At 38.0% G+C, this 27,989-nt stretch overlaps 1 protein-coding gene across 2 annotated transcripts in view; it reads left to right on the plus strand.

The window, feature by feature from the left end:
• LOC113091438 (oxysterol-binding protein 2-like) overlaps nucleotides 1–27,947 on the plus strand; it is a 50,167-nt gene extending 22,220 nt beyond the window's left edge. For both annotated transcript variants that reach the window (XM_026256967.1, XM_026256968.1), the window contains 12 exons: nucleotides 13,894–14,144; nucleotides 19,672–19,870; nucleotides 20,020–20,143; nucleotides 20,801–20,867; nucleotides 21,434–21,586; nucleotides 22,255–22,500; nucleotides 23,025–23,145; nucleotides 23,375–23,478; nucleotides 23,676–23,771; nucleotides 23,989–24,173; nucleotides 25,272–25,492; nucleotides 25,679–27,947. In XM_026256967.1, the coding sequence (XP_026112752.1) occupies nucleotides 13,894–14,144; nucleotides 19,672–19,870; nucleotides 20,020–20,143; nucleotides 20,801–20,867; nucleotides 21,434–21,586; nucleotides 22,255–22,500; nucleotides 23,025–23,145; nucleotides 23,375–23,478; nucleotides 23,676–23,771; nucleotides 23,989–24,173; nucleotides 25,272–25,492; nucleotides 25,679–25,821 (1,910 nt within the window). In that variant the 3' untranslated portion in view covers nucleotides 25,822–27,947. The remainder of the gene's footprint in view (nucleotides 1–13,893; nucleotides 14,145–19,671; nucleotides 19,871–20,019; nucleotides 20,144–20,800; nucleotides 20,868–21,433; nucleotides 21,587–22,254; nucleotides 22,501–23,024; nucleotides 23,146–23,374; nucleotides 23,479–23,675; nucleotides 23,772–23,988; nucleotides 24,174–25,271; nucleotides 25,493–25,678) is intronic.
• The last annotated feature ends 42 nt before the right edge of the window (nucleotides 27,948–27,989 follow it).

The following is a 27,989-nucleotide window of genomic DNA, read 5'->3' on the forward strand; positions in this document are numbered from 1 at the left end:
CGAGGTCAGTGGTGCTCCATTAACAGCCAGCTGGGTTACTGCCAGGGTCTCCAGGGCCAAAGGGTAAGAGGAACTCAGAGGAGAGACGACTCTGTCACCTAAAGAGGTGTGACAATAGTGCTGGCGGGATCTGAGACATGTTCTCTCACCACTGTTGTGTTCTGCTAGCAGGTAATCTGTGTGTAAACACTCCTGATGCCCTGTATATAAAAATGTCAAAAAAAAAAAAAAAGGGCAGGCGCAAATACTTTCACAAGTGACAGTTTTTAAATTATAATTACCTAGGTTTAGGTTATTGTGTGTGTGTGTTAGTATGTATCTAGCGTGACGTGTTGCATGTGATTCTATGTGTTTTCCCACACACATTTCTGAAGATGACCTTGTGGTGCAGCAGAAGTAATGGTGTATTGCGTAGTGTCAGGTGATTCTAATGGTGTGTGGTTGTTACAGCACATCAGTGACCTTGCCCTGTTTTAAACATTCAGAGCATTGCAGCGGACACAGAGCACTGCTGGATCTGAACAGAGTGTTTTCTGGACTGAGTGTGTGTGTTTCTGAGTGCAGAAAGAATGCAGTCTCTATATTTCCTTCCAATCAGAGATCCAGACAATACTTTTTGGAATAGATTTAAATTTCCATCTGGGCATTAGTACTACTTAAAAACAAATTCTAAACAGTCAAAATAGTAATCAAAGATAAGGTCAAAGAGAGCCAAAACAGTGGTGAAAAAAGTGGGGGATATTATAATTTACTCTGTTAATTAATTTATCAAATAATGATCGAATAGCATCTGATGAATAGAAGTAAAAAAAACAGCATTTATTGGAAATAAAATTGTCTGATCTGGTGGAAATGACTTCATATCATAAGGTTAGTCATCATTTGTGTCAAAATTGCATATATTATTTACTCTATATTCTTACACTATGAACACTAGGATTTTTTCAGTCTTTGTTTATGTTATTATAGTTTTAAGAATTTAATTATCATATTTGTATAGAGTTTGAAAATGCTAAAATGTAAACAACTAATTAATTTAAAAAGTAGCAAAATAAATTAACTAGGTAGCAAAATAAAATAAACTAGGTTTCCAAGAGCTAGTCTAATGTGATGTTTATGTTACAAAAAAAAAAAAGAAGAAAAGAAAAGGCTGACATTATTTTTTTACTAAAAATCAATCCTTAAGTCATCTAATTCTCTTCACTAAACTCAGGATAGCCATTTCAAGAGGTGTGTGTGAGTCTGTGTTTGTGTGAAAGCAAGGACAGAAGGTGTGTTCAGTGGTCTATTCTGCAGACTACTGTATCCCTCCCTCCTTCCCCTCGTTCTGTCCTACTCTACACTGTATTAAGCTGTGCACAAGGAGAGGAATGCCAATATGCTGCACTATTGGAGTGTGTGCGTACATGAGGTGAGGTGAGGCGGGATAGCAAGGATGTGACATCAAGGCCATTAAGGTCTATAATTGTGCTGGCTCTAGAGAGAAGGGTTTGCTCTTTTGCAACATGATGGTGAGGGTGCGTCCGATGCCGGATAAGAAGACTCAGCAGTGTGACTGCTTCCCCCTGCACTCAGCCAGCTGATATATGGGTCCGGCATACTTCCTGTGCAGTGGCTGGTTTCGTAAGTGTATGCGAGCTTGTGAGGAGTGGAGTGGAGTGGAGAGGAGGGAAAGAGGAGCAGCAGGCCTGTGGTGTGGTGGAATGAAGAGTGGAGCATGCTGGGAGCCGGGAATGGTGCGCTCCTCTTGCAGCTCGGGCTGCCTGAGCCGCTTCGGCCATGGTCAGTGCGCTCCGGCTGGAGGAATAGATGACACTTGCTCGTCTGTATCTCATGCTCCTGCTCCTCTTGCTCTCGTACGGGCCCCGACTCGCTCCTCTTTGTTCTGTCATCTCCTGAACCTCACCTGCCTCAGAGGTATGGTATGACTCATAAAACTCTATGTTCTGCTTTAATCAGTGTCTGTGATTTTAGATTTTTGCAAGGAAGTGTGGGGTCAGTTCTTCCTCTGCCAGCTTCATTTTCATGTCCAGAGGTTGATTGACATGTCCAAGCAAACTATATCGCCCTTGTTCTTGACTTTGCTGTGGAGCTTGACTTTCTCTCTTTCTCTGAATCACTCTCTGAATTGAATTTGTGCATGGATTTAAATGTTGCTGTCAGTATTGTGACTTCTTTAGTACAGGACAGCTATTCAGTCATGAAGTTAACTTGTGGGCCAACACGGCAAATTGTCTTTGTGAATTTGCTGGGAGTTTTTGAAATAAAGTTAACATTGATAGAAGAGACTTGCACGTTTAAAAAAAAAAGATGCTGTCATGCCTCATATGTTTTGTGTATTTGCAGCCTGTATCTGTATTTGCAGTGCGTTTCTGTATTTGGTTGTGTTTTGAGAATTTGCAGCGCATTTCCGTATTTGGTTGTGTTTTGAGAACTTGCAGTGTGTTTCTGTATTTGGTTGCGTTTTGAGAACTTGCAGTGTGTTTCAGTATTTGGTTGTGTTTTGAGAACTTGCAGTGTGTTTCTGTATTTGGTTGCGTTTCGAGAACTTGCAGTGTGTTTCTGTATTTGGTTGTGTTTTGAGAACAAGCAGTGTGTTTCAGTATTTGGTTGCGTTTTGAGAACTTGCAGTGTGTTTTAGTATTTGGTTGCGTTTTGAGAACTTGCAGTGTGTTTCAGTATTTGGTTGCGTTTTGAGAACTTGCAGTGTGTTTCAGTATTTGGTTGCGTTTTGAGAACTTGCAGTGTGTTTTAGTATTTGGTTGTGTTTTGAGAACTTGCAGTGTGTTTCAGTATTTGGTTGCGTTTTGAGAACTTGCAGTGTGTTTTAGTATTTGGTTGCGTTTTCAGAACTTGCAGTGTGTTTCTGTATTTGGTTGCGTTTTGAGAACAAGCAGTGTGTTTCAGTATTTGGTTGCGTTTTGAGAACTTGCAGTGTGTTTCTGTATTTGGTTGCATTTTGAGAACTTGCAGTGTGTTTCAGTATTTGGTTGCGTTTTGAGAACTTGCAGTGTGTTTCTGTATTTGGTTGTGTTTTGAGAACAAGCAGTGTGTTTTAGTATTTGGTTGCGTTTTGAGAACTTGCAGTGTGTTTCAGTATTTGGCTGCGTTTTGAGAACAAGCAGTGTGTTTTAGTATTTGGCTGCGTTTTGAGAACTTGCAGTGTGTTTCTGTATTTGGTTGCGTTTTGAGAACTTGCAGTGTGTTTCTGTATTTGGTTGTATTTTGAGAACTTGCAGTGTGTTTCTGTATTTGGTTGTGTTTTGAGAACAAGCAGTGTGTTTCAGTATTTGGTTGCATTTTGAGAACTTGCAGTGTGTTTCAGTATTTGGCTGCGTTTTGAGAACTTGCAGTGTGTTTCGGTATTTGGTTGCGTTTTCAAAACAAGCAGTGTGTTTCAGTATTTGGTTGCGTTTTGAGAACTTGCAGTGTGTTTCGGTATTTGGTTGCGTTTTGAGAACTTGCAGTGTGTTTCGGTATTTGGTTGCGTTTTGAGAACTTGCAGTGTGTTTCTGTATTTGGTTGTATTTTGAGAACTTGCAGTGTGTTTCTGTATTTGGTTGTGTTTTGAGAACAAGCAGTGTGTTTCAGTATTTGGTTGCATTTTGAGAACTTGCAGTGTGTTTCAGTATTTGGCTGCGTTTTGAGAACTTGCAGTGTGTTTCGGTATTTGGTTGCGTTTTGAAAACAAGCAGTGTGTTTCAGTATTTGGTTGCGTTTTGAGAACTTGCAGTGTGTTTCGGTATTTGGTTGCGTTTTGAGAACTTGCAGTGTGTTTTAGTATTTGGTTGTGTTTTGAGAACAAGCAGTGTGTTTCAGTATTTGGATGCATTTTGAGAACTTGCAGTGTGTTTCAGTATTTGGCTGCGTTTTGAGAACTTGCAGTGTGTTTCGGTATTTGGTTGCGTTTTGAGAACAAGCAGTGTGTTTCAGTATTTGGTTGCGTTTTGAGAACTTGCAGTGTGTTTCGGTATTTGGTTGCATTTTGAGAACTTGCAGTGTGTTTCTGTATTTGGTTGTGTTTTGAGAACTTGCAGTGTGTTCAGTTTTTGGTTGCGTTTTGAGAACTTGCAGTGTGTTTCGGTATTTGGTTGCGTTTTGAGAACTTGCAGTGTGTTTCTGTATTTGGTTGCGTTTTCAGAACTTGCAGTGTGTTTCGGTATTTGGTTGTGTTTTGAGAACTTGCAGTGTGTTTCAGTATTTGGTTGCGTTTTGAGAACTTGCAGTGTGTTTCAGTATTTGGTTGCGTTTTGAGAACTTGCAGTGTGTTTCTGTATTTGGTTGTGTTTTGAGAACAAGCAGTGTGTTTCAGTATTTGGTTGCGTTTTGAGAACTTGCAGTGTGTTTCTGTATTTGGTTGCGTTTTCAGAACTTGCAGTGTGTTTTAGTATTTGGTTGCGTTTTCAGAACTTGCAGTGTGTTTCTGTATTTGGTTGCGTTTTGAGAACAAGCAGTGTGTTTTAGTATTTGGCTGCGTTTTGAGAACTTGCAGTGTGTTTCTGTATTTGGTTGCGTTTTCAGAACTTGCAGTGTGTTTCTGTGTTTGGTTGCGTTTTGAGAACTTGCAGTGTGTTTCTGTATTTGGTTGCGTTTTGAGAACAAGCAGTGTGTTTTAGTATTTGGCTGCGTTTTGAGAACTTGCAGTGTGTTTCTGTATTTGGTTGTGTTGTTAGTATTTGCAGCGTGTTGCCAAACTGATGTTTACTAATTTGCAGCACATTGAGCTCTCTTGGCCAAAGTATTATTTTGTCTTCAGCAAAAGACAAAAATTTGTACTATTGAACTTTAGTGAACCTTCACTTTAAATTGACAGTTTAGCAGTTTTTTTTGTTCAATGAGGAAGTGTGACATGAGTGTGATATGAAAAAAAAACAGTATCAGAGCCATATTTCCTGGTTTTAGTGGTGAAAATGTATAGAATTGTACATTTAGGGAAGTCGTGGCCTAATGGTTAGAGGGTTGGACTCCCAATCGAAGGGTTGTGAGTTCTAGTCTCGGGCCGGACGGAATTGTGGGTGGGGGTAGTGCATGAACACCTCTCTCTCCACCTTCAATACCACGACTTAGGTGCCCTTGAGCAAGGCATCGAACCCCCAACTGCTCCCCGGGCGCCGCAGCATAAATGGCTGCCCACTGCTCCGGGTGTGTGCTCACAGTGTGTGTGTGTGTTCACTGCTCTGTGTGTGTGCATTTCAGATGGGTTAAATGCAGAGCACAAATTCTGAGTATGGGTCACCATACTTGGCTGAATGTCACTTCACTTTATTTCTCTCACTCTTTGGACATTTCTGGTCTTATTGCATCATTAACAGATTTATTGTGCTCTATATTTTGTGTGTGTGAGGGACTTGTGGGTCAGAGTGACATTGAAATGAAGGATATATTTCCTCCACTCATACAATGGCCTACATGAAAGTATGCATATTTACCCTCTTAAGACATTAACAAGTTCACACGTACATATAATAAACAGAGTAAAGTTTAAGCTTATTTGGTATGCTGTCTGAGGGCTCCGAGCTCAGAATTTTGGCCTGAACCCATAGTACCCCTGGTTTGAGATAGGAATAGTTAGCATTAGTACAATCTGTATGTATAAAGTGCTTTACAAATAGATCAAATAAAGGAGTTTGGAGTGGGGTGGTAGGGTGGTGGAGGGATGCTAGGAAACTGTCAAGGAACAGAGGCAAGTCTGCTGTGTGTATATATACAGTACAGACCAAAAGTTTGGAAACATTACTATTTTTTATGTTTTTGAAAGAAGTTTCTTGTGTTCATCAAGCCTGCATTTATTTGATCAAAAATACAGAAAAAACTGTAATATTGTGAAATATTATTACAACTTACAACTTAAAATAATAATATTTGTGGAAAAAATTATTCTCATAGCTTCGTAATATTACGGTTGAACCCCTGATGTCACATGGATTATTGATCGTGTAAGGACCCTTGCTGCCTATTGAACTGTTAGAATGCAACAAAAATATCTTAATTTGTGTTCCTAAGATGAACGGAGGTCTTACGGGTTTTGAATGACATGAGTGTGAGTAATTAATGACAGAATTTTCATTTTTGGGTGAACTAACCCTTTAATACTCAGTTTAGACATCGTTGTATTTTACATTGATAATAGCTGTGATTTTGTTAATTGTTGTCTTGTCATTATATGACTGCTCACTCTTACTGGGAAACTAATGTTTCCAGCAGTAAAATGTTGATCCCCAGCAGTGGTGCCAGGCCTTATATAATCTATTGCATCCGTTAATCCATGAGAGTCAATACCAGGCTTTGGAATCAGTTCATCAACTCTATTCTCATTCATTCTGAGTGACGTAATAAGAAGATCTGAAAGATTTCCATTCTGCTCTCATATATAATAATATATTTTTTATTTTATTTCAAAAGTACAGTTTTATTAAGCACCTGATCAGTAATTAAAACTGTTTAATGACTGAATGTAGAAATTTCTGTGATCATTCAGAGTCCTTAATCAGGTTTACCGATCTTGATATGGCTGAGACAGTCTAGTGTCACTCTCTCTTTATCCTTATTGGATCTGATGCCACCTGAGGAATGCTGAGTCTTGCTAGCAGAACAGCAGCAAGGAAGAAAGCACGTCAGCACTTGTTTTTCTCAGTACATTTAAATGTGCATTTATACATTTAGCAGATGATTTATCCAAAGCAATAGAGTTATATATATGTAGCAATGCAATGAGCAGAACTCAGTGTTCAATATTTTCCAACCACTCAAGAGTTTATCAAACAAACAAACCCACCTAAGAACTGCAGTATGCCTCCCTGAAAAATATGAGTGAATGTAGCAAAGATTGGCACGTCACCACTGATTCTGACAAACTCTCCAGATGCATGACTGTGAGTATCCTAACAACGGCATCACTTGCCTGGTACAGAAACTGTATTTTAAAATGAGGAACAGCAAAAGGTGGTGAAGACCACACAGTCCATCATTAGACATGAGCACCCAGCATCAGTGACATATATGCATATAGATGACTTAAGAAGGCCAGGTCATTATTTAAAGACCCCAGGCATCCCATTCATTGCTTGTTTTCTCCTTTACAAACTGAGAAACACGAGTGGCCGGGCACAGACCAAATGGCTATGGGTCAGCTTCTACCCACAATCAATAAAAATCCATTTCACTGCTATAATTTATTTACAGCAACCAAATTTCCAAAAACCCTGTTTTTGAATGTTCTTACATGGCTATTGTTTCTATTCTGTCCAATTATTCACATTATAGGTTGAGTTTTATGCACTTTGCAATTATTTTTTATTTTGAATACATTTTTGCATACACCAAAAATACACTTACTACTTGTTATTGGCTCATAGTATTATACTTTATGCCATTATACCTATACCTATGCCATTGCCTTAGTCTTTGATTATTACCTTGTAACAGTTTTAATTAACACTCGCTTTGGTCATTTTTATGCTCATTTTCAGTAGAGAGGCATAGTTCATAGATTTGGATATGATGTTATTTAAATTTAATAAGGTGATTTACGTTAGTTTATTTGTCTGATAAACTTTCATATGCATATTCATATGCAGCACATCCACCTGATCTGGCTGTTCAGGTGTTGATGTTCTTTTGCCTTCTGCAGCTTTTAACACTCAAATAGACAAAAGTTAGTGAGATTGTGTCCATAGAGCCTATATAAATAAATGTAATGAATGCCAAATCATACAAGCTGTGAACTTGATGTTCTTTCTAAAAGGGTTTGGTGATTAGGAAATTCTTCTTTGACATGCACAAGGCAAAGTAACTGACTTAAAATAGAATTTTCAAATATTGGAGAGGCTAGCATTTTCTATAGTGAAAATATATTATATAACAGTAAACTATTTTACACTGTGAAGTCTTATGAAATAAATACAAAAATGCCAACAAACAAACAAAAATGAATTGCAGGATGAACTTTGCTTGGAGACTCTCCTGATTTTAGGCATCTTATGTTTGCAACATAACAGTGAAACTTTACAGTAGAGTTTATCCCATCTTTTTATCTTTTGATTAAAACTTGAGTAAAACTTGAAAACAGTTTTTAAATTCTATGTGAATATGAAGTATTGCTAGCAGTGACATTATTACAGTAAATTTGGAGGTATGTAACCAGCTTATACATTTATTAATTCAGAAGCACTTCCTTTTTTAGATTTATTACCAAATCATTGCAGGCTGATAAGTTGTGCTTATTGACATATTCCGTACATCATACTTAGTTTAATGTTACTATTTCAGGTGTACAGCTGAACTCTGGGAAAATGTAATGATCAAAATGTTGGTTGGAGAAAATATGAAGTGCAAACTTCTGCAGTGGTATTTACAGAAACAGAATGCTACTACCATTTCTGTTTCATAGTTCCATTTCATGTGATAGTAATTCTATATTCTGATGTTAAGATGATTTTAGATTGTAAATAAGACAGATGGTGCCAGAAAGATTTGTATGTGCTTGCATTTACTGTTTAGTAGTACTTTTATTCAGGTTAAGGCCTGTAAGTGTTATAAAATAGGAAGCCACCATGTCCTTCTGTCGAGGATTCCCAGACTGAGAAGCTGCTGTGGAAATGAGCTGTAATCTCCAGGACGCAGTAGATTTACCCTATGCCAGCTGCACATTACCCTCAAACCTTTATAAATCTGAAAGGTAACTGGGTGAAAACTGCTTTTAATGTAAAGCTATGTGTTTTTTTTTTCCTGGCTGTGTGTGTGCTCCAGATTAAACCAAACAGAGAAAAGGAAAGAGATTTTATATTTGGAATGAAACACGATTGTGCTGCATATTGTGCGTTATATAACAAATATAATTAGTATGTGAAATAATATGCAACAATAACAAACGTTAATGGGACATTTTATGTACATATGTATTTATAGATATTTTCAATTCATATATGTTTATAAAAAGTATAAACGTTTTGAATACAAAGAATCATATTTTTGATTGATATATAAATTATATATAAATTTCATGTTTCAAGTCCACTGCATTGCATTATGGGACACTGCACGTTTTGCCAAATGTAGTTCCATGATCCAGATATTCCTCTCACACACAATCAAATTTGCATACTGTGCACAATATAGGCCTATACACTGCACGAAAAGTACTTAGTATGGTAATATGCTATTAGGAACATACTCACAGATTCCTCTGTCAGCAGTCACAAACCTCACAAATATGTGATGTATGTGCAGAATCAGCAAGTGTGTGTGTGTCTGTGATAGTGGCTAACGGAAAGAAAGAAAAGAAGAGAAATCTAGAAATGGGCAATTTGATTGAGTGTTTTTCCCATGCTAGTATTAGAGCCTCAAGATGTCGTTCTGTTGCCATTTAGATTAATACAGTCAGTTACTGTCTCAAGACCAGTGGCTGATACGGCACCCGCCAGCACAACAATAAACACAGAAGCAGGAAAGACCTTTTTAATGCATAATAATTATTGTTTTAATCTGGTAGGTCATAAAAGACTCTCATTTAGTTGGTGTGTAACTAAACCTCTTTCTACCAGAAATACCCTAAAGAGACACACTCTAGGCATGTTATTGTTGAGTCATGAGAAGGTTATTGTGTTAAGTCTCTGACAGAGTTCCCTCTAAACTGTGTATGTGCACACTCTTCTTACGCCGCAACAACGCAGACACAAAAATTAGTTGGGAAAGCAATTTGATTGAATTCTAGTAAATGCTAAATAATTGCAATGCTCAGGCAAACTGCTATAGAGTTGGGTGACACTGTTGTGTTAGAACCGGTGAATGTGGTTTACAGGTTTCATAGAAAGAGAATGATGTGCACCAGATCAGTTGCTAAAGAAATCAAATACTTTAATGGTTGTGGACAAAATAGCTCAACACAGGAGCCAACGTAAACATAATGACGTGAAATCATGCTTTAAGGAACAGTGGCTTGATTAAGTAGTGGAAATAGCAGATGATGAGCACAGTATGGTAACAAAACTCATTTACATTTCTCCTGACCACCAGAGGCAGTACTAAGCACTAGTGGATATTTCCAGCATCAGCTAGACAGGTCGAGAAAAAATGTCAACAAGGTCACATTATGACACAGATCGAGCCAAAAGGATATAAACTGCAGTAGCTTGGTGCCCATCTTCTTTTCGCTTCTCACTAGTGATAGGTTGTTGTTCGTATACGTGGTGCGCTGTGCAGCCAACCAAGTTGTTTGGATTTGCCCTCCCAAGCTGTGCGCACTCTGCTCTGTCATCAGGAAAGAAATATATCAGATTTATTTTTCTTCATCACTTAAGTGCGTATTATAAATTTGATTTTAGTGTAGGCGATACCCTGTGCTTCAAGGTACTTTCCAATAGCCAATTGTGCCGGGACATCTTTTCGGCCCCAATGTCCCCAATGTGTGAGAAGAGAATGAAGTTGTCCAAAGCCACTAGACAGCTGACTCAGGCCCCACATGCACCCCCTTTCTTTAGGATGGCACCAGCTCCCACTCATTCACGCTGTTCAATTGCAGAACAACAAATGCACAGCAACAATACTTCTCTATCTCAGATACCACAACGATAATGAGTGGCTGAAGAGGCCCAGGGACTTTGCTCTGTACAACATCACAATCAGTGACGGAGGTCCTAAAGGCAGAAACCAAAACCCATGAAGATATCAGGCCAGCAGTCAGCTGTTTCTCAGTGCAACATCTAGATTAATGGAGAATGTCAGTGTCCAACCCCTGGTTTCTGGCAACTGTGAGCAGGGAATATGCTTTGCAGTTCCGACACTGTTCTGACATGTTACAAGAATCCTATCGACAGTTGTCAAAGATCGACCAGTTCTATGGCCATGTCACTAAAAATGTGTTCACTGTTGAAGGGAGGAGCCATAGAAAAAGTTCCTCCCTTCAGTCCGAAGATGGGCGGAGGTTTTCCGCCAATTCTGGATCTGCGCCGCTTAAATGGGTTCCTTAAGTCTCTTCCTCTTCGTACAAAAACAGTCAACATTCTTTGTTCTGTGATGGAAGAAGACTGGTTTGTGAGTGTGGAGAGTTCTACCATTCTGTCTCTCTCTGGCCCCTTGTGTATTTGCAAGATGCATGAGTGCAGCCCAAGGGCATAAGGATCCTTCACTTTTTTAGACGATTGGTTGCTTTGTGCCCCAACATGGCAACATGCTCTACAGAACACCAGGATTTTGCTGGGACATATTCAGAGAGTAGGTCTTACTTTGAATGATACAGAGTCATTTGGTTCCAGTACAGTCGATAATCATCAGCATGACTCTCGACTCTCTCACAATCACTGTCACATGCTCGGACAGACAGCATTCATCACTTACTGACCCATTTCTGACTGGAGTCAAAAATTCTTTACAGTGTCCTTCTGCAACTAATGGGGATGTTAGCTGCTGCTACATCTGTGATCCCATTGGGTTGCTTCACCTCAGACCGCTCCAGAGATAGAGCCACATTCTAGGACTAGACTCTGTGAGACATCGTTATCACATGGTTGGGCTTTCTTCAGCTTGTGTCTGGACATTGGAACCCTGGAAACAGTTAACATTTCTGAGGGCCGGAGTGCCACAAGGAGTTGTGTGTTCTCGTCAGGAAGTGATCAAAAAAACGATGCTTTGCTAAAAGGAACAGCTGCATGCCTTCTCAGTGAATGAGTCATGTTTACGCTGGTTACCAGAGGAGTCAGGGGTCATTCTTCGACCTAATCCTGCTTTTCTTCCTTAAGTTTTGTTACCAAAATTTGTGAATCAATCTATTAATTTCTGCCCTCATCTCACTTTAATCCAATGGTAGGGCTCATCTTCTGTGTCCTGTAGATGCCTTAAGGTGCCCTGTTACCTCTGTAACCTCCTTCAGACAAACAGATCAATTGTTTGTCTGTTATGGCAAAGTACATATGGGTGTGCCCTTATCTAAGTAGAAATTGTCATGTTGGATTAGTTTTACTAGTGTTATATTTTGTATTATATTTTAATTATATTCACTGCTCTGTGTGTGTGCATTTCGGATGGGTTAAATGCAGAGCACAAATTCTGAGTATGGGTCACCATACTTGGCTGAATGTCACTTCACTTTTTATATAATTTCAGCACTGTAAATGTGTTTTCTCAGGTAACCTAAAATGTGCATAATTTATTTACATCAAGTGTCAAATCAAATATAAGTAGCTCATTTAAGTTAAAAGATACATCATTTTTTGTGTGTGTGCTGTATTGGTCTAGTATAAAGAATGTTTTTGGTCAGGTGGTGGAAATGTCCACCAAATAGAGAAAAAATTCTGCTCAGCAAGAAAAAAATTAGAGGGAACATTAAAATCTGAACAGTTTGCTGACAGCTGTTCTGCTGTGGAGCAACAACACCATTCAAATCAATCTCATCCTTGCCCTGCTCGGCTATTGTGAATGAGGTTGCAATGTCCATACATTTTTCTTTTGTCAGAGATGAGCGACAGTGTTTTCCTTGTGAACATGTGTTTTCTATATTCATTGTATTTGTGTGATGTGGTCTTATTGCATCTATGTTGCATGACCCTTTCATGGCCTCAACTCAACATTAGGGTCACAGCTTTGTTCTAATGTGCATGATTTCTCAATTTGCTCTAGATTTATGCCACTTATGTCATTGGAAGGAAGCCATTGTGTGTGTGAACGTGTCCACACATGCCAATGGACTTTAATGATGGCAGCTGCGGAACCATGCAAAATGAACACATTTAGGCATCCATATTATTTATGATTTAGTTTTAGCACGTCCTTTCCACTAGCAAATGTTTATAGCCTAGACATCACAATTGATTCTGGTGACTAGTAAAGGCATGCTCAGGGACTTTATTTAAGCTTTTCTTGTTCTTTTTTTAAACTGGCAGCTACTGAAATGAATGTGGAATGTGGGGAGATTAGAGATTAGAAACAATAATCTGTATTTAACATCTACAATTTGGAAAGTTTGGAAAGTGGACTAGTGAGTAGATAAGTTTATCTGTTCAGAGTGATTCTGTTTAATGCCCCTGACAAACTCTGTAGTCCCATTTATCCACTTGGCAACAATTCTCTTTTTCAAGACACATAAGAAAAAAAAATCTTGGATGGGATATAACTGATATATTTTATGTCATAGAAAACTTATTTATACAAACCCCATTGATTCAGGACAATGGAACCAGAAGTTTACAAATTCTAGCATGTTTTGGGGGTTTTAGGAACAAACTACTTGTAGCCTTACATATTTTTTTCACACAAGACAATTCAAATTATGGAGATATTTTTATTAAATAAAATATTTCAGTTAAATTTGCTTGATTCAGATCAACTTCACCAATCAATTCAGTGCATATATAGTTTCAGTATCGATATTCCCATACATTGTGTGTTAAAGGGTTAAATTTTTCATTTTCATTACCTGTTCTTTTTACAGCATTAAAAAAAAAAACACAAATTACTTTTGGTGTGAAACATTCCTGAATTGCTTTAAATAATATTGCTAACCCTACATATTATCAACAGATGAGTCTTGCCTGTTGAGCCCATTAGTAAGCACATTTATATTCAGGTTTCTTATTTTGTGTGTAGTCACTATCTCTTAAAGCAGTCCTCCATCTAGAGTGTATGTGTGTGTTGATTTGGATGTTTGTGCTCTGTTTGCATAAGTGACCATGGTAATTGTTTGGGTGCCTGCCGTTGGTGCCTCAGCCACCTGTAAAAATCAGCATTAATTAATGAGGGAAGTTAGGAGAAGCTGTGGTCTCTTGACTTGTTAATGTGAACAGCTGGAAAACACCATGTGCGAACATGGTGTTCTTGGGATAATTTTTTTTTCTTTAAGCAATAGGTCAGCCAATAACGAAATGTACTCTTATAATCAGTATTCTGTCTCTCTCTGTGTAGATGACTCTGCGGACGAGGAGCCCACGTCTCAGTCAGACCACAGTGAGATCCAGGGCACTCTCAAGACTCTGGCCAGTAAGTTGGATGACTTGAGCACATGCAATGACCTGATAGCCAAGCACGGAGCGGCGCTGCAGAGGTCTCTGAGTGAGCTCGAGACCTTACGTGTGCCTCTAGAGGGAGGAGAGAAAATCAAGGCTGTCAATGAGAGAGCCACCCTCTTTCGCATCACCTCCAATGCTATGATCAATGTAAGTAGAACTAAATTGTGTTATAACACAATTTCAGTTGGGTCTGGTTTCAGTTGTTGGCTACAAAATGGCTATTTTGTTCACTTTTTTTAGTTTTCACTTAATCTTATTTCTACTACCATTTAAAAGTTTGGGGTCAGAAAGATTTCTAATACTATACTAACTAATATCTTAATCAGCTGGGATGCATTAAATTGATTAAAAGACCCACATTGCTACAAAATATTTATATTTCAAACAAATGGTGTTCTTTTGAACTTGAGAATAATTTGACAATAATAAGAAATATTTATTGAGCACCACATAAAATTTGTATACTGAGAATAGAACAACCAGTAAAATTGTATGAATTTTTTTATATAATTTTTTCTTATCCCTGCAGCTGGAGAAATTTGTCTTTTTTATGAAACAATAAATCTGAGCACTGTCTGACTTTGTTCAAATTTAGGACTGGTTGTATTTATTGTCTTTAATTATCTAGACAGTGTTTTCTTCTGTCCTTAGTGCTGCGGTCAATATAAAGGAGTAATGTTTAGAAATAATGGGAGGAATTGTAGTTCATTTATCAAAATGGACAATGTGAAATCTAATCCAGGTTTAGCTCTCTGAACCAACCATGCTTCATGAAACAGACCCATTTCTGAAACTGGCTCCAGAACAAAATACAACAGCAGCTTTACTTTGGATCTTTTCCAGAGAAAATCCTAATCTGTCTCTGTTTTCAAATGTTATGTTCAGTATGGCTTTAAAGTCAAAGTCAAAGTTGCAGATACCTGGATCAAAGATAGTTTTTTCTTTTTTTGTCTAATATAATCAATGAAGGTAGTGATGTCTCCACTGATGTGATCAATACAGGTCTAGGAATAGCTCTCAGTTGATTTCCTAAATCAAATGTTGGATAGGTATCACTACTCACAGTCAGAAAAATCAATATTAGAGGTGATTTTGTCCTGTGTGTTCCATTTCAACTCTGACAAACTCAATTCATCTCTCTGTGCCAGGCTTAGGTGAATGTAGTTTCATGCTGTTTATTTAGATTTGTGTGGATATCACAAAAAGATTTTGAACAAATATGCATTAACTGCATCATAATTATGATTGCTTGTCTTCATCTAGTCCTTTTCTTATCGTTCCAGTCATGCATAAAATAACTGTACATTCACAACTGATTAAATTGATCCTGATCCTGGATTCTTGCTCACAGCGAAGGAAAATGTTCTATGGTGCGGCTAAATGGTGCTGAATATAGGGATCATAACACCTAGTCCTATCGTGCAAATTGGTACACAACTTGAGCGCAAACCTCACTTTAATCTTCACAGCCAGTTCCATATTACAGGTAAATTGTTCTGGCAAAGCAATGACCTCTTTGACAAAAAGAATCAAAAAAGAAATAAGAATCCAGTATTGGCTAATGGCTGATAAGGTTTCCATCTTTTTCCTCTTAATTTCACTTCTTGAAATTAACTTAATCTTAAAATCATTAGCACTGCAGACTGTAGTCAGGACCTGAGTCTTTGAGTGATGTAAAACCCTCCAGATCTGAAAAAATAAATTTGAAACAAGAAAAGAGATGAGATGGACAGTTAAGACAATAATTTTTTGAAGTATTATTGCAGTTTAAAATAACTGTTTTCTGCTTTTATTTAAAAAAAAATTAAAAATAACAAAAATGTAATGTTTATGTATTTTATTTCTGTAAGGTTAAAGCACAGAATATAATATTTTATAAAAAAAATTACTCTCACATTTGATCACTTTAATGCAAATAAAAATGAGTATATATCAGGATAGTATGAATGCAGTCAAGTGCACTGAAGTGATTAGGGTGAATACAGGGATAATGGGACACTTTCTGATCGCTTGCTATTATATTTGCAACATTTAAAATACATTTCAAATGCAAAAACTTTACTTGTATTCACTGAAACTGAGAGAATGCAGCTGTCTGAATCTGGATGTACAATGGCTCTAAAAAAATCATTTTTACACTTAAACCACATAAAAAAAAAAATCTGAATCTCTTTGCATTATATAACAAAATATCAAACAGGTCTAATCTTTCTGAAAGGGCTTAGTTCAGAGAAAAGATCTAGCATAATTTGTTTGACGGTCACACTTGGTTTAATATTTGATCTATTGCATTGTAATGACATTCAGACTCTTTTAAGTGTTACCTAAGTGTCCAAATACTTTTTGAGCTGCTGTGTATTTTTGTGAATAGTTAAACAAAACAAAAGTAAATATATAAGTTAAAACCTATCTAGATTCTTGAAATATTGAAATATTATAGGGAATCTCATTGAATTTCACTAAATTCAGCCAAGAGGACGAGGCCACGTTGGGCCTGGGTCGTTCGAAAAAGCCCCTGGAGCTCAGCCTTCAGTGAACCGTCTATAAATTTTACACACTGAATAAAATGGCACTCCCTCACACTCAGCTATTTTAAATGGCAATCTCAGATATATGTGGATGTACAACACACATACATCTCTCTTCTCTAAACTCTTCCTGAATTCACGAGCAGTCTGGGGCCCAGTACCTCACTCAGCAAAAAAAAAGTGGAAGTGTTGCTTATGTTTAAGGTGTGGAGCTGTATCATGAATGTGCGAGAAAGCCACAGTCACACTGTTAGGATCCTCTCTAACAGCAGAGCTCTGGAGAGTTAGTGCTGAAAGCAGTCAGGTAAGTGCTGCTTTGTTGCTTTGTTTGTGGACTTTAAAGGTACAGATTGTGTGGAAGTGGGATGCCAATGGTGGAGAGACCTATACTATTGCATTTAAACTATATTTTGTATAGGGTCCAAAATTAGCACCTACAGAGTGCCAAATGTGAGTAAAAATGAACTCAACTTGTTATTAAAATTGATTATGGGCTGAAACATAATACCTAGTTTATGTCAAAATCTAAGAATGGTATTCTGATGCTCGCTGATGTAAATGATGTGAGCTATTAAAATACATAGATCTTTACAAAAAATATAGATGAAGATATACAAACAAATGTCTATTGAATAAAATAGATGTCATGCATCTTCTAGCAGACTTTTTTCTCTGAGGCCTAAAATATTTTTAGTTTTGTTTGTTTGTTTTTTCACACATAAATTCATGCATTAATGCAACCAAATGAAAATAAAAGAAACCAAAAGAAACCAAATAAAATTTGGCATGCTCTTAGCAACTGCATTCAAGCTATATGTATTTTCATTCCCTCGGAACTGGACCCATGACTTTGGCATTATTTCAGGAACTTATAACTTTTTTAAATTTATCTGCCATTGGCATGAGGGAATTTTGGACACTGATGCCTTTTTTTGTTAGAAATTGAGCTCAGTTATCTTTGACTGTGTGGTTTCTGATAAATCCAGTAGACTGGGGTCAGTCAGATTAGTCGTGTCATTGTGCCTCCACAGGAGACAAGGGAGATGGACAAAGAATCATTGATCAAGAGAGAGATGAAGAAGAGTGTACAGTCAAGAGATCTCACTGACCCCCAGTGGCAGAGACACTGTTAAAGACATTATTGGTTGGGAAGGCAAGCTGCCGTAATGATTTTGTGACTGTACTGTAGTCTCAGTTATTAATGTGATTGATGAGCTCTGAAGAGAAATGCTCTCACAGATACGGAGTTATATTACAGCGGTTATTTTTAGTGAAACATGTGGTGTGGGTTATTATTATTAATAATGAGAAAGAAACATGCTATTTGTCATACATTGCACTATATGTAGGAGGAAAGAAGGCTAGGTTTTAATGTTTCAGTGCTAATATAAAACTTTCGAATGAGGACACTGAATTATTGAATTGAGATGAATAATGACACTTTATTGTCTTCTGCATTAGAACTGAATTTATTTGTCCCTAATTGAATAATTTTGCAGCACTGAGGCTGTTTCTTCTGTTTATTACTGGAAAGCTGCTTCAAAGTGATCTGTATTGTATAAAGCTTTATATAAATAAATGTTACTTGACTATAGAAAGGGAAAACCTCTTTAAATCACACGTATTTCTCAATAACAAGATTGAATACAGAGCAAATGGAGACATTTAGTTCTGCTGAAAAAACAACAACAACAAAAAAACGAATTAACATCAGAACCATAATTGTGAATTCAAATATGTTTGAAAAGAGGTTTGAAAGAGCAACGTCTGAAGAATGACATTTTCCTGTGGATGCAAGCATGCCTGTGTTATTGGCCAAGAGTAACCTCTATTAGATGCTTGTATTACTCAATACTTCAAGTCTGAGACTGGACTAAAAAAAGCATGACTCAGCTTATAGACGGTCTGGATGTTTGCGTGTTTCTGAGCGTGCACTGGCCATCAGATTTACTTTTTCACTTCTGCTTTGTGTTACCATCAGAGCTATGACCCATGATCAATTTCGTCACATCTTTCCAACATTTCTGTCATAGATTTGTCAAATATAATTTCTTAGATGTTGTGTGGCATTTCACAGACATTTCAATGAGAACAATAAACAAAAGTCAGTCAGGAGAGAAAGCTAAAAGAAAGGAAGATAAAGAAGAAGCCAGAGAGAGGAAGGTATTTTCATCATTTCTTTCTGTGGGGACCAGAGCAGTAATGAGGAAACAGGTGAATTCGTGCTTGGTGCCTAGGGCAGGAGGACTGATAAGATCCCTGGAGAATTGGGAACCAGGATAATAGTGATGGAGATAGTTAGAGAAAAAAGGGATTGATCCATTTGGGTATAATATTATGTACATTTTTCTTAGTTTGTGAAGATCATTAGGACTATTTGTTTAGTTGTACCCAGTATACTCTTTTTAGGATATTTTAGGTCTGTATTATCAGTAAATAAAATAGATAGGCTTATTTTTTTCACTGAAAAATGGCTAGAATAATATTGTAATAAATGGCAATTAATTGCTTAGGGAATGTTAGAAATAGACAAAATTTTACTTGGATGTGTAAAACATCCACGTATAACTTTCTGAAGAAAAAAAAATCCAAACTTCAGCAGTTTCTGTTTGAGTTAACCAAAAAATATAAATAAAGTTATAAATTCACTGTAAACTGGGCTTATTGCTTTTATAAAACGGTTATTCCATATACGTAGTAAGGTTTCACAGAATAAAACTGAGCAAATAAAGTGTAATGATATAAATAAAAACAGTATTCTTCCACCAAACAATGTAGTTCCTCAGAAACAGTTGTGGTTCCAACAAAGTGGTTGCCAAGCACTGTAACACTGTATGTTTGAAGAGTCATTTACAACAGCTTCGAACATGGCACAACCAATCAGTATCAAGAACCGTAACTATCCATTTTATAAATTGCATTCAAGGTATATGATGTTAGATCATGCACTCTCCTGGGGAGTCAAACCCATGACCTAACACCATGCTTTATTGTTTCAGCTATTTGGGTTGTATCAAAACTCTGCACAGAGATTGAACTTTAGGAGCCGAATCAAGCCCCCTGGTCTACATAGCACTTTGATTTGAATCTTCAAGCTTCTGTATCTGTGTTGATGTTTAGTTCCTGTTTTGTATCTTGCTGCGCAGGCATGCCGAGATTTCTTGAATCTGGCAGAGAGCCACAGCCGCAGGTGGCAGAGAGTACTTCAGCATGAGCGAGAGCAGCGCACCCACCTAGAGGAGACCATCGAGCAGCTAGCCAAGCAGCACAACAGCCTGGAACGAGCCTGGAGAGAGGTCCCCGCGCATGCTGTCAACACGCCCGAAATACCCACCAGCACCACGGGTGAGACACTGGAGCCCCACCACCCCTACAGCATCGTGGTCATTCATAAATGAATATTCCAGAACTGAATGAGCTCAGTTATGAGACATGACCATGGAAAACCACTGTGACTGATGTAATGGTACTGTTGTGCCTGTATTTGACTACAGGAGTGAGTGCAAGGCCCAGGAAAGAGGAAGCGAGTGATGAAGATGAGGATACAGAGTATTTTGATGCCATGGAAGACTCACCTGCATTTATAACAGTGACTGCCACAGACCCCTCTCAACACAGGTCAGCTCCATCCCCGTTTAACCCAAAAATGAAAGTCATACAAGTTTTTCAACAACATTAGGGAAAAATAAATTGACAGAATTTTCATTTTTTAGGGGAGTTCACAAAATAGTGGTTGAAGCCATTTTATTAATAATTAATTCAAAACACATTTCTCAAGTCACTTTCCACTAACTTTGATAAATAACAGTTTAATACTTCCATTAAAAAAAAAAATTAACCATACATTTTTTTGGTTGCATTTAAATATTTGAACTCAACCGTATGTTGACATAATTATTTAGATTGAATAGCCCTGAAAAAACTACTATGCTTTTGTTTGATATTTGTTATATATGTTTTTTGTGAATACAGTATATTCAAGCATTCACTATTTATTCATTAACAGTGTGAATAAATATAGGATAATGCTTGCTATTTATTTATTTATTTATTTATCTATTTATTGCAAATGCAATAGGACAAGAGAAACCAAATACAAGAAAATGGTACGTAAATTATGTAGGAATGGGTGGGAGCAAAAACATGATCTGGTCCCAGTAAGAGGCTTTTGTTCACTGGTTGACTCCATGATGCATTAGCAGCTCCTGAAACCTTTATTCCAGTATTTGCCCACATCTCATCCTCTTACTGTCGCTCTCTTTCTTGTCTGTGCAGGCGTTCTCAAAGTAATCTCAGTGGTGCTAGCGGAGGACAGCCCAATGACTGGAACCAGGAGGACAATGTGAGTGTGACATGAAACAAGGGCTGAAAACAAAGGTTTATATGCACTATAGGATCCAAAAGACAACAGTGAAAATCAGTCAGATTCAGTGTCTAATTTAAAAGAGCGACAAACCAAATGCCAAGGCATTGTGAAATACTAAAATTCAATTGTTACAAGGACCTGAAATGCACTTCATATTTGTAATGAAGAATTTTTTTAATTAAACTGATGTGAAATATAAGCATTTTCATTAGTGGCCAGACTTTAGGACCCCACAGTATTTCATGTGGCATAAAGATCCAGTAGACTTGTGTGACTGAATGTTTTCTTGGGCAATGTGTTCATCAGACTCTCACAGCTGTTGTTCATCTTAATTAACCAACTCTTAATTAACATGATATTTACTACCTCTCTCGGTGACTCATGTTCTGAGACAGATGGAGCCTTAGGCAGCTGTCAATGTTTGTGTTACGTTCCTCAAGAGCACTCAGGCCCCTCAAATAATGGCTTTTCACAACACATTTCATAAACTTTATATGTTTTTTTTTCTTAAATACAAACACTCTCATCTCTATCTTTTTTAGTGTTCTGTGAGCAGTAATGATTTTTCAGGGAAAGACCTGCAGCCTCACAGGAAGAGGCGGACCCAGATCCCGGAGAAGCCCAACTATTCGCTCAATCTGTGGAGCATCATGAAGAACTGCATTGGCAAAGAGCTCTCTAAGATCCCAATGCCTGTAAGTGATATCAGATATGGTGAAAATGGTCCTAAATGCAAGCTTGGAATCAGTGCATTGCTTTCCTTGAGAACAGTAAGAAAAATAAATCCCAGAACACTGAATATGCATTGCCATTTAAAAGTTTGGGGTCAGTGGGAATTTTATTAAAATAATATTTTTATTCAGCAAGTATGCAGTAAATTGATCAGAAATGACAGTAAAGACAAAGATTACTATTTTAAATAAATGCTGGTCTTTTGAACAAATGCATCACAGTTCTTAGAAAAATATTTCGTAGCACCACTATTTCACAATATTACAGTTTTACTGATCAAATAAATGCCATCTTGGTAAGTATAAGACACTTATCTTACCACGACTATAAGAGGCTATCTTACCTTCTTGCTCTATTGAAGTTGGTGTCGGTTGTCATTTAACTTCAGTTTGGAGAAAAAAAAAAGAATATGAAGCTAAAGCAGACTCAGCTTTAAAAATAGCAATCTATAAGTAAAGTAACTATATATTTTAAAGTAACAAATTTAGCCAGGTGCTTACCTTTTCATTCCAAAACAAACTTCTAAAAGGGGTCTGTGGTCACAAGACAATTGTAGTTTCTCCACAAACTCAACAATCTGTTAGAAGAATTAGGATACAGCCATGGTCTCTTCCTCTCTCTGTGTATCCAGGTGAACTTTAACGAGCCCCTGTCCATGCTGCAGCGCTTGACGGAGGATTTGGAGTACCACGAGCTGCTGGATAAGGCGGCGCGTTGTGAGAACTCTCTGGAGCAGATGTGTCTGGTCGCAGCCTTCTCCGTCTCCTCATACTCCACCACAGTGCACCGGACAGCCAAGCCCTTCAACCCTCTCCTGGGAGAGACCTATGAACTGGACCGCCTGGAAGAATTCGGCTACCGTTCCCTCTGTGAACAGGTCAGTGTTAAGAGTCAAAAGGTCTGTAAAATATGAGGAAAGCTGTCCGTTAGCGTTCACTTTCACCTCAATAGCAGTTTTTGAGCTAACACAGGATTATACTCAATAAAATTCTGTAAAAAAAAATGAATGAAAAATTATGAATGTTCAGCAGCCATTATTCCAGTCTTCAATGTCACATGATCCTTCAGAAATCATTCTGATATGCTGATTGGTGCTCAAGAAACCATTTGCTGCTGAATTCAATTAGTATCCAAATCAGCATATAAACAAGGAGTTTAGAAACCAGGAAAGAAATGAGAAATTAAATAATTTATTATAATGCAGTGTCACATCAATGATTTTCAGTCACCCTCAGCCATCACTGGAAATGCTTCTCATGCAAGGTTCAGTGGATGGAGAGTTATTATGGTTGAAGGTGACTGTGACTGTGTAGAACGTCTGAATGAATAAAGAGAGAGCATCTCCTAGTGGTGGATTTTATATTAAGCGCTCGGCTGATATTCTTTGCCTGTATCTCTCAGGTCAGTCATCATCCACCGGCAGCTGCTCATCATGTGATGTCACAGCGAGGCTGGACCCTGTGGCAGGAAATTACAATCGCTAGCAAGTTCCGTGGCAAATACCTCTCCATCATGCCTCTAGGTGAATCTCCTCTCCTCTCTTGACTGTCTCACTATTTCACTGTTCTTCATACAAACAAATGTACGCATATATACAAAAGATTTTTTCATAAGTAGCAGAAAATTCCATAAACATTGTTTATGCTACGTTATTTTATTGTCACACAGAGAATTCATTCTGTTTCTCTCTGGACTTGACATTATTTGTATGCCATATCATTAGAAAGATGTCTTTCTGTCGGTGTAACCAGGTGCGATCCACCTACAGTTTCATGCAAGTGGAAACCACTATGTGTGGCGAAAAGTCACCTCCACCGTGCACAACATCATTGTGGGCAAACTGTGGATCGATCAGGTTGAACTTCATTCTTTGATTACCAGAATTTTCTTTTAGTAGTTTATCGAATATTCAAAGCCTAGAAACATCAAGGCTTGTAGGTTCATGCATGTAGAATAAATTGTAGAATAAACAATGCAGTCAACAGTATTAGCAGTAAGTTTTAACAAAAAAAATTGAGGAAATAAATTATTTGTCCATTTTCTTGGTTTCAGTCAGGAGATATTGATATAGTCAACCACAGGACTAAAGAGACCTGTCAGCTCAAGTTCTCACCGTACAGCTACTTTTCAAGGGAAGTCCCACGAAAGGTTTGTTTTGGATTTAAATTGTCCCTGTCCTTATTCCTGTCTTTCCCACTGTGATTTGTGTGTGAGATGTACTGACAGCAGATAAGACCCCTTTATGAATGTTTGTCATGGCTAAACCATCTTTCTATCCTCCTCTGCCCTCTTTCAGTCTCTTCATGCTTCTGTAGTTTAACCCCAGAGCTTGTTACCCTTGTTCTCCTTGTTCTTCCACTGTAAGGTCGCAGGGGTGGTGAAGGACAGTGACGGCCAGGCCCACTACATCCTGTCAGGTACATGGGACGATAAGATGGAGAGCGCCAAGATTGTGCAGAGTAGCAGAGGAAGCAGCAGCTCTGAGGGCAAACAGAAGACTGTCTATCAGACGCTCACACCCAAACTGCTGTGGAAGAAATACCCTCTACCGTAAGACACACCACTGACGTCTGGTATTAATGTCTAACTTTGAATGCAACTCAATTTCCCACATAAAAATCAATAAAGTACAGGCCTACCTCCATATAAGTGAACTAACAACTGACATAACTACCACCCTACCTACCAAATCAAATCAACTTACCACCAGCCTACTGACCAACCAAACCACATGCCTTATTAACTACAGACGAACTGACCCTACGTATCAAATAAACAAATTACCAAAACTTCCTGCCAGACTAAATCCCTATAGGCAGAGTTACCTGTCTACCTACAAACCAGACTAAATACCTACCAAACTTCAGTACTCATTTTGCAGTTACGTTGGTAGCTACTTAACAACTTAAGACTGCCAAACCATCTACAGACTAAACTACCTACTTACCTACCAAACCAGCTACTGAACTAAGGAAATACCTTAGACTTACTTGCCAGACTGTCTGCAGAACTACAGTATTCAGCGTTAATGAGTACAATTTCCCTTGAAGTGGTCTCAGAGTTGGCAAAAGCTATGAACAGAGGGACTCTTTTATCTCACAAAGTAAAATGTGGTGAACAGAAGTGAAATATAACTTCCTACTGTAGCCAAAGCACAGTAAACTCATTTATCCTATAACAAGGCCCATAGTTACAAAACGGAGAATCCATATTCTCTGGTCTCTTGAGACCAAGCCAAGAATTTTGGATCTAAAAGCATCCAAAATGGTATGGTGTTGCTAGGGGAGGGTAGTTATTTACAAAACATAGACTTCTGGGAATCCATACTCTGGTCTAATGACACCAAGCCAAGAATTTTGGATCTAAAAGCATCCAAAATGGTATGGTGTTGCTAGGGGAGGGTAGTTAAGTTTGGTAGGCAGGTAATTGGGGAGTTATGTTGGTATATATTCACTACTCACCTGCCAAACTACTTACAATTCAAACAACACATCCACCAGACCAAAACTGTCTAAATACAGAACTAACTTCCTACTTACCAACTACCAACTTAATTAACTAAAGTTGACCTTGCAAAACAAATTATAATGTTAGAATCTCTGATTATCTTTGCTTTTTTCCTCATTCTCTTCTTCTCTATGTCTCCAGAGAGAATGCTGAGAACATGTACTATTTCTCCTCTCTGGCTTTGACGCTGAATGAGGAAGAGGAAGGTGTGTGTTGGACGGACAGCAGGCTGAGGCCAGACCAGCGGCTGATGGAAGCGGGACGCTGGGACGAGGCCAACGTAGAGAAACAAAGGCTGGAGGAAAAACAGAGAGCCACAAGAAGGAGGAGAGAAGCTGAGGCCTCCAAAAACATAGAGGAAGGTGAGGGGAAGTCCAAGGTCACACAAGATGGTCTTCTGTGACATTTGGTTGGTATAGTTTTTTTGTGAATGGAAACCATGAAAATATAAATTCCAAAACTTCTGTGTCACAGTTTGGTTAGAACAATCCCAATAGACTGATCTTAGACTGTTCTCCCGGTGATTTTATTGTTGGTTTGTGTTACAGGACAGGGCTTTGAGGGTTACAGGCCGCTGTGGTTTCACCAGAGGACAGATGAAATGACAGGAGAGACTATCTACGTTTATAAGGGGGGTTATTGGGAGGCCAAAGAAAGACAAGAATGGAGTACGTGTCCTGATATCTTCTGAACACACAAAACCATTGACTAACTCTGCAGATAGACAAAAGAGGAATAACCCTCTACATGGACTAATCAGGGCCTTGGGATTGCTGAAGTAGTGGAGACAGGTTATGAACACCTGTGCTTTTTGACCTCTTAGAGAGCGTGTGTGTTTGTGTGTTCGCAGCCCAATGAAATATATCTTTGCCTGTCTCTTAAACAGACTACTAAAATGGGAGAACAGTAAAATGTTCACCTCAAAGAGGAGAAATGCGCAGTTGAACTCTTCTAGCCAAGTGCCGCCCCAGTTTATCTTCTAAAGCAAATCAGGTTCTTTTTATTCAGTACAACTCCATCAGAAATGCACTTTCCTCTCTTCCCGGCATCTCTTACAGTGAAGTACACTGAACTGAGTCTTGTTTATAAAGAGATCATATCAAAGACGCTCCTCCCTGTCCCATGCTGGCTTGGACAGCACATGAACAAACACATATGAAGCAGACTCGGCTCAACACAATGCAGCTGCAACATTTCTGTGAATTATCAGGTTGTTCAGCTTGTGTGCTACATTTAGTTTCATATCAACAACAATACCATATTTGGGCAAAGGAAGTTCTTGTACTTGTATATCCCAAAGAATTAGGTTCTTTTATTGGACACACAGCTGAAGACTTTCTCCCTGGCTCCGCCCACTTTAAATAACTAATGACAGTTGGGATTAATCTCCTGTCTTCAGTTAGCCAATGAGCTTCAGGCTAGCATTAAAAGAACCCTTGTGTCTGTTTTATTTGACAGTGTAGGTATTCTTACACAAATGTGTTTTAAATCCATGAATTGTCATGCACATTAATGTGCTGCTTCCTGCCTTGGCCTGAAGTCCCCAGTGGTCAATATCATGTTACTGTGACTGCCACAGTTAAATGCATATCAATGCAAGTAAACAAATATTTTTTTTGTACAATCAGGATACGTAATGAATTAATGAATGATCAACCAATAAAAGTAAACAAGTTTCCCGCTTGACTCTCTCAGAGGACACGGCAAACAATCATCCACTCCCAATATAAAGTGTGCTACTGAAAACACAAGAAAACAGCTTGCTGACAGTTTATAATGTGTGTTTATAATTTGCTTATATTTAATAGCAGTAGACAGTGGATCAAAACACCCAAGTGTTCCTAATGAGGGAGATATTTTACATTACAATGTGGCGATAGAGAAGTACATTGTAGTACTTTTTAAAACTGGTATTTCAGTGCCCTGTAACAGAAACAGATTTTTAATTTATTCTGGAGGTTATAAATCAAGTACTCAGGAGTGATAAAAAAAAACATATATTTCAGTTGTTTTGCTGAGCACTTTAAAACTGTAGCCTGTTGCAAAGTTGTATAACTTCAGTCACATTCACAGAAACATATCAACAGTCTTTATTTAGTTTAGAGAAAGTCCAGTGGGTTGAGACCTGACATCTCTGGAGATCAGTTCTCACTTTATTTCTGATTGCTGTTAAAAATGTTGAATTAGGCTGGAGATCTAATTTGGCACTCACACCACCATATGTATTTTGTGATAACCATAATTATTACTATTATTAAGGAAACTAAAGTAATGATGCCATGACATCCTAATAAATGCTGTTTTGGTATAAACCTGAATTTTAACCAAGATGTTAACTTGTAAATGGACCTTTTCATTTAAAATGACCAAGCTAGTCAAAGTTTCATTTTTGACAAGCTGTCAATGTATGATTATAAATGTTAATATTTCTGATTAAAACTCATGGACTTGGATACTGGCAGACACTTTTTGTCTACAGTCGTTGGGAATGTTTTGTAATCATGCAGAATGACTGAAGGCAGTGTGTTGGAAAGTAATGTGCCCACAAGAACTATTTTTCATCACCAGCAAGGTTGTTCTGTATGATTTTCTGTCCTCTGAACACAGAGATGTATTACTACTTTTAAACAGTTTGTTAATGCAAGCAAATCCTTAGTTTGTTTCCATGCCAGCTCTAAAACAGCGAATGAAGTGCAATGCAACATTTTATGGTTTGTTTGTTCACACTTTCCCCACCTATACATGTAAACGTCATTTTCCTTGAGATTATTTATAAAAAAACAAAAACAAATAAAAACTTACATTTTTTTAATGGTTTTAACGATTCAGGATCTGAGGTGGTAAAAACAAAATTGCTAC

This window comes from Carassius auratus, unplaced genomic scaffold (genome assembly GCF_003368295.1).
Source record: "Carassius auratus strain Wakin unplaced genomic scaffold, ASM336829v1 scaf_tig00214183_4049273_7079891, whole genome shotgun sequence".
NCBI classification, from domain to species: Eukaryota; Metazoa; Chordata; class Actinopteri; order Cypriniformes; family Cyprinidae; genus Carassius; species Carassius auratus.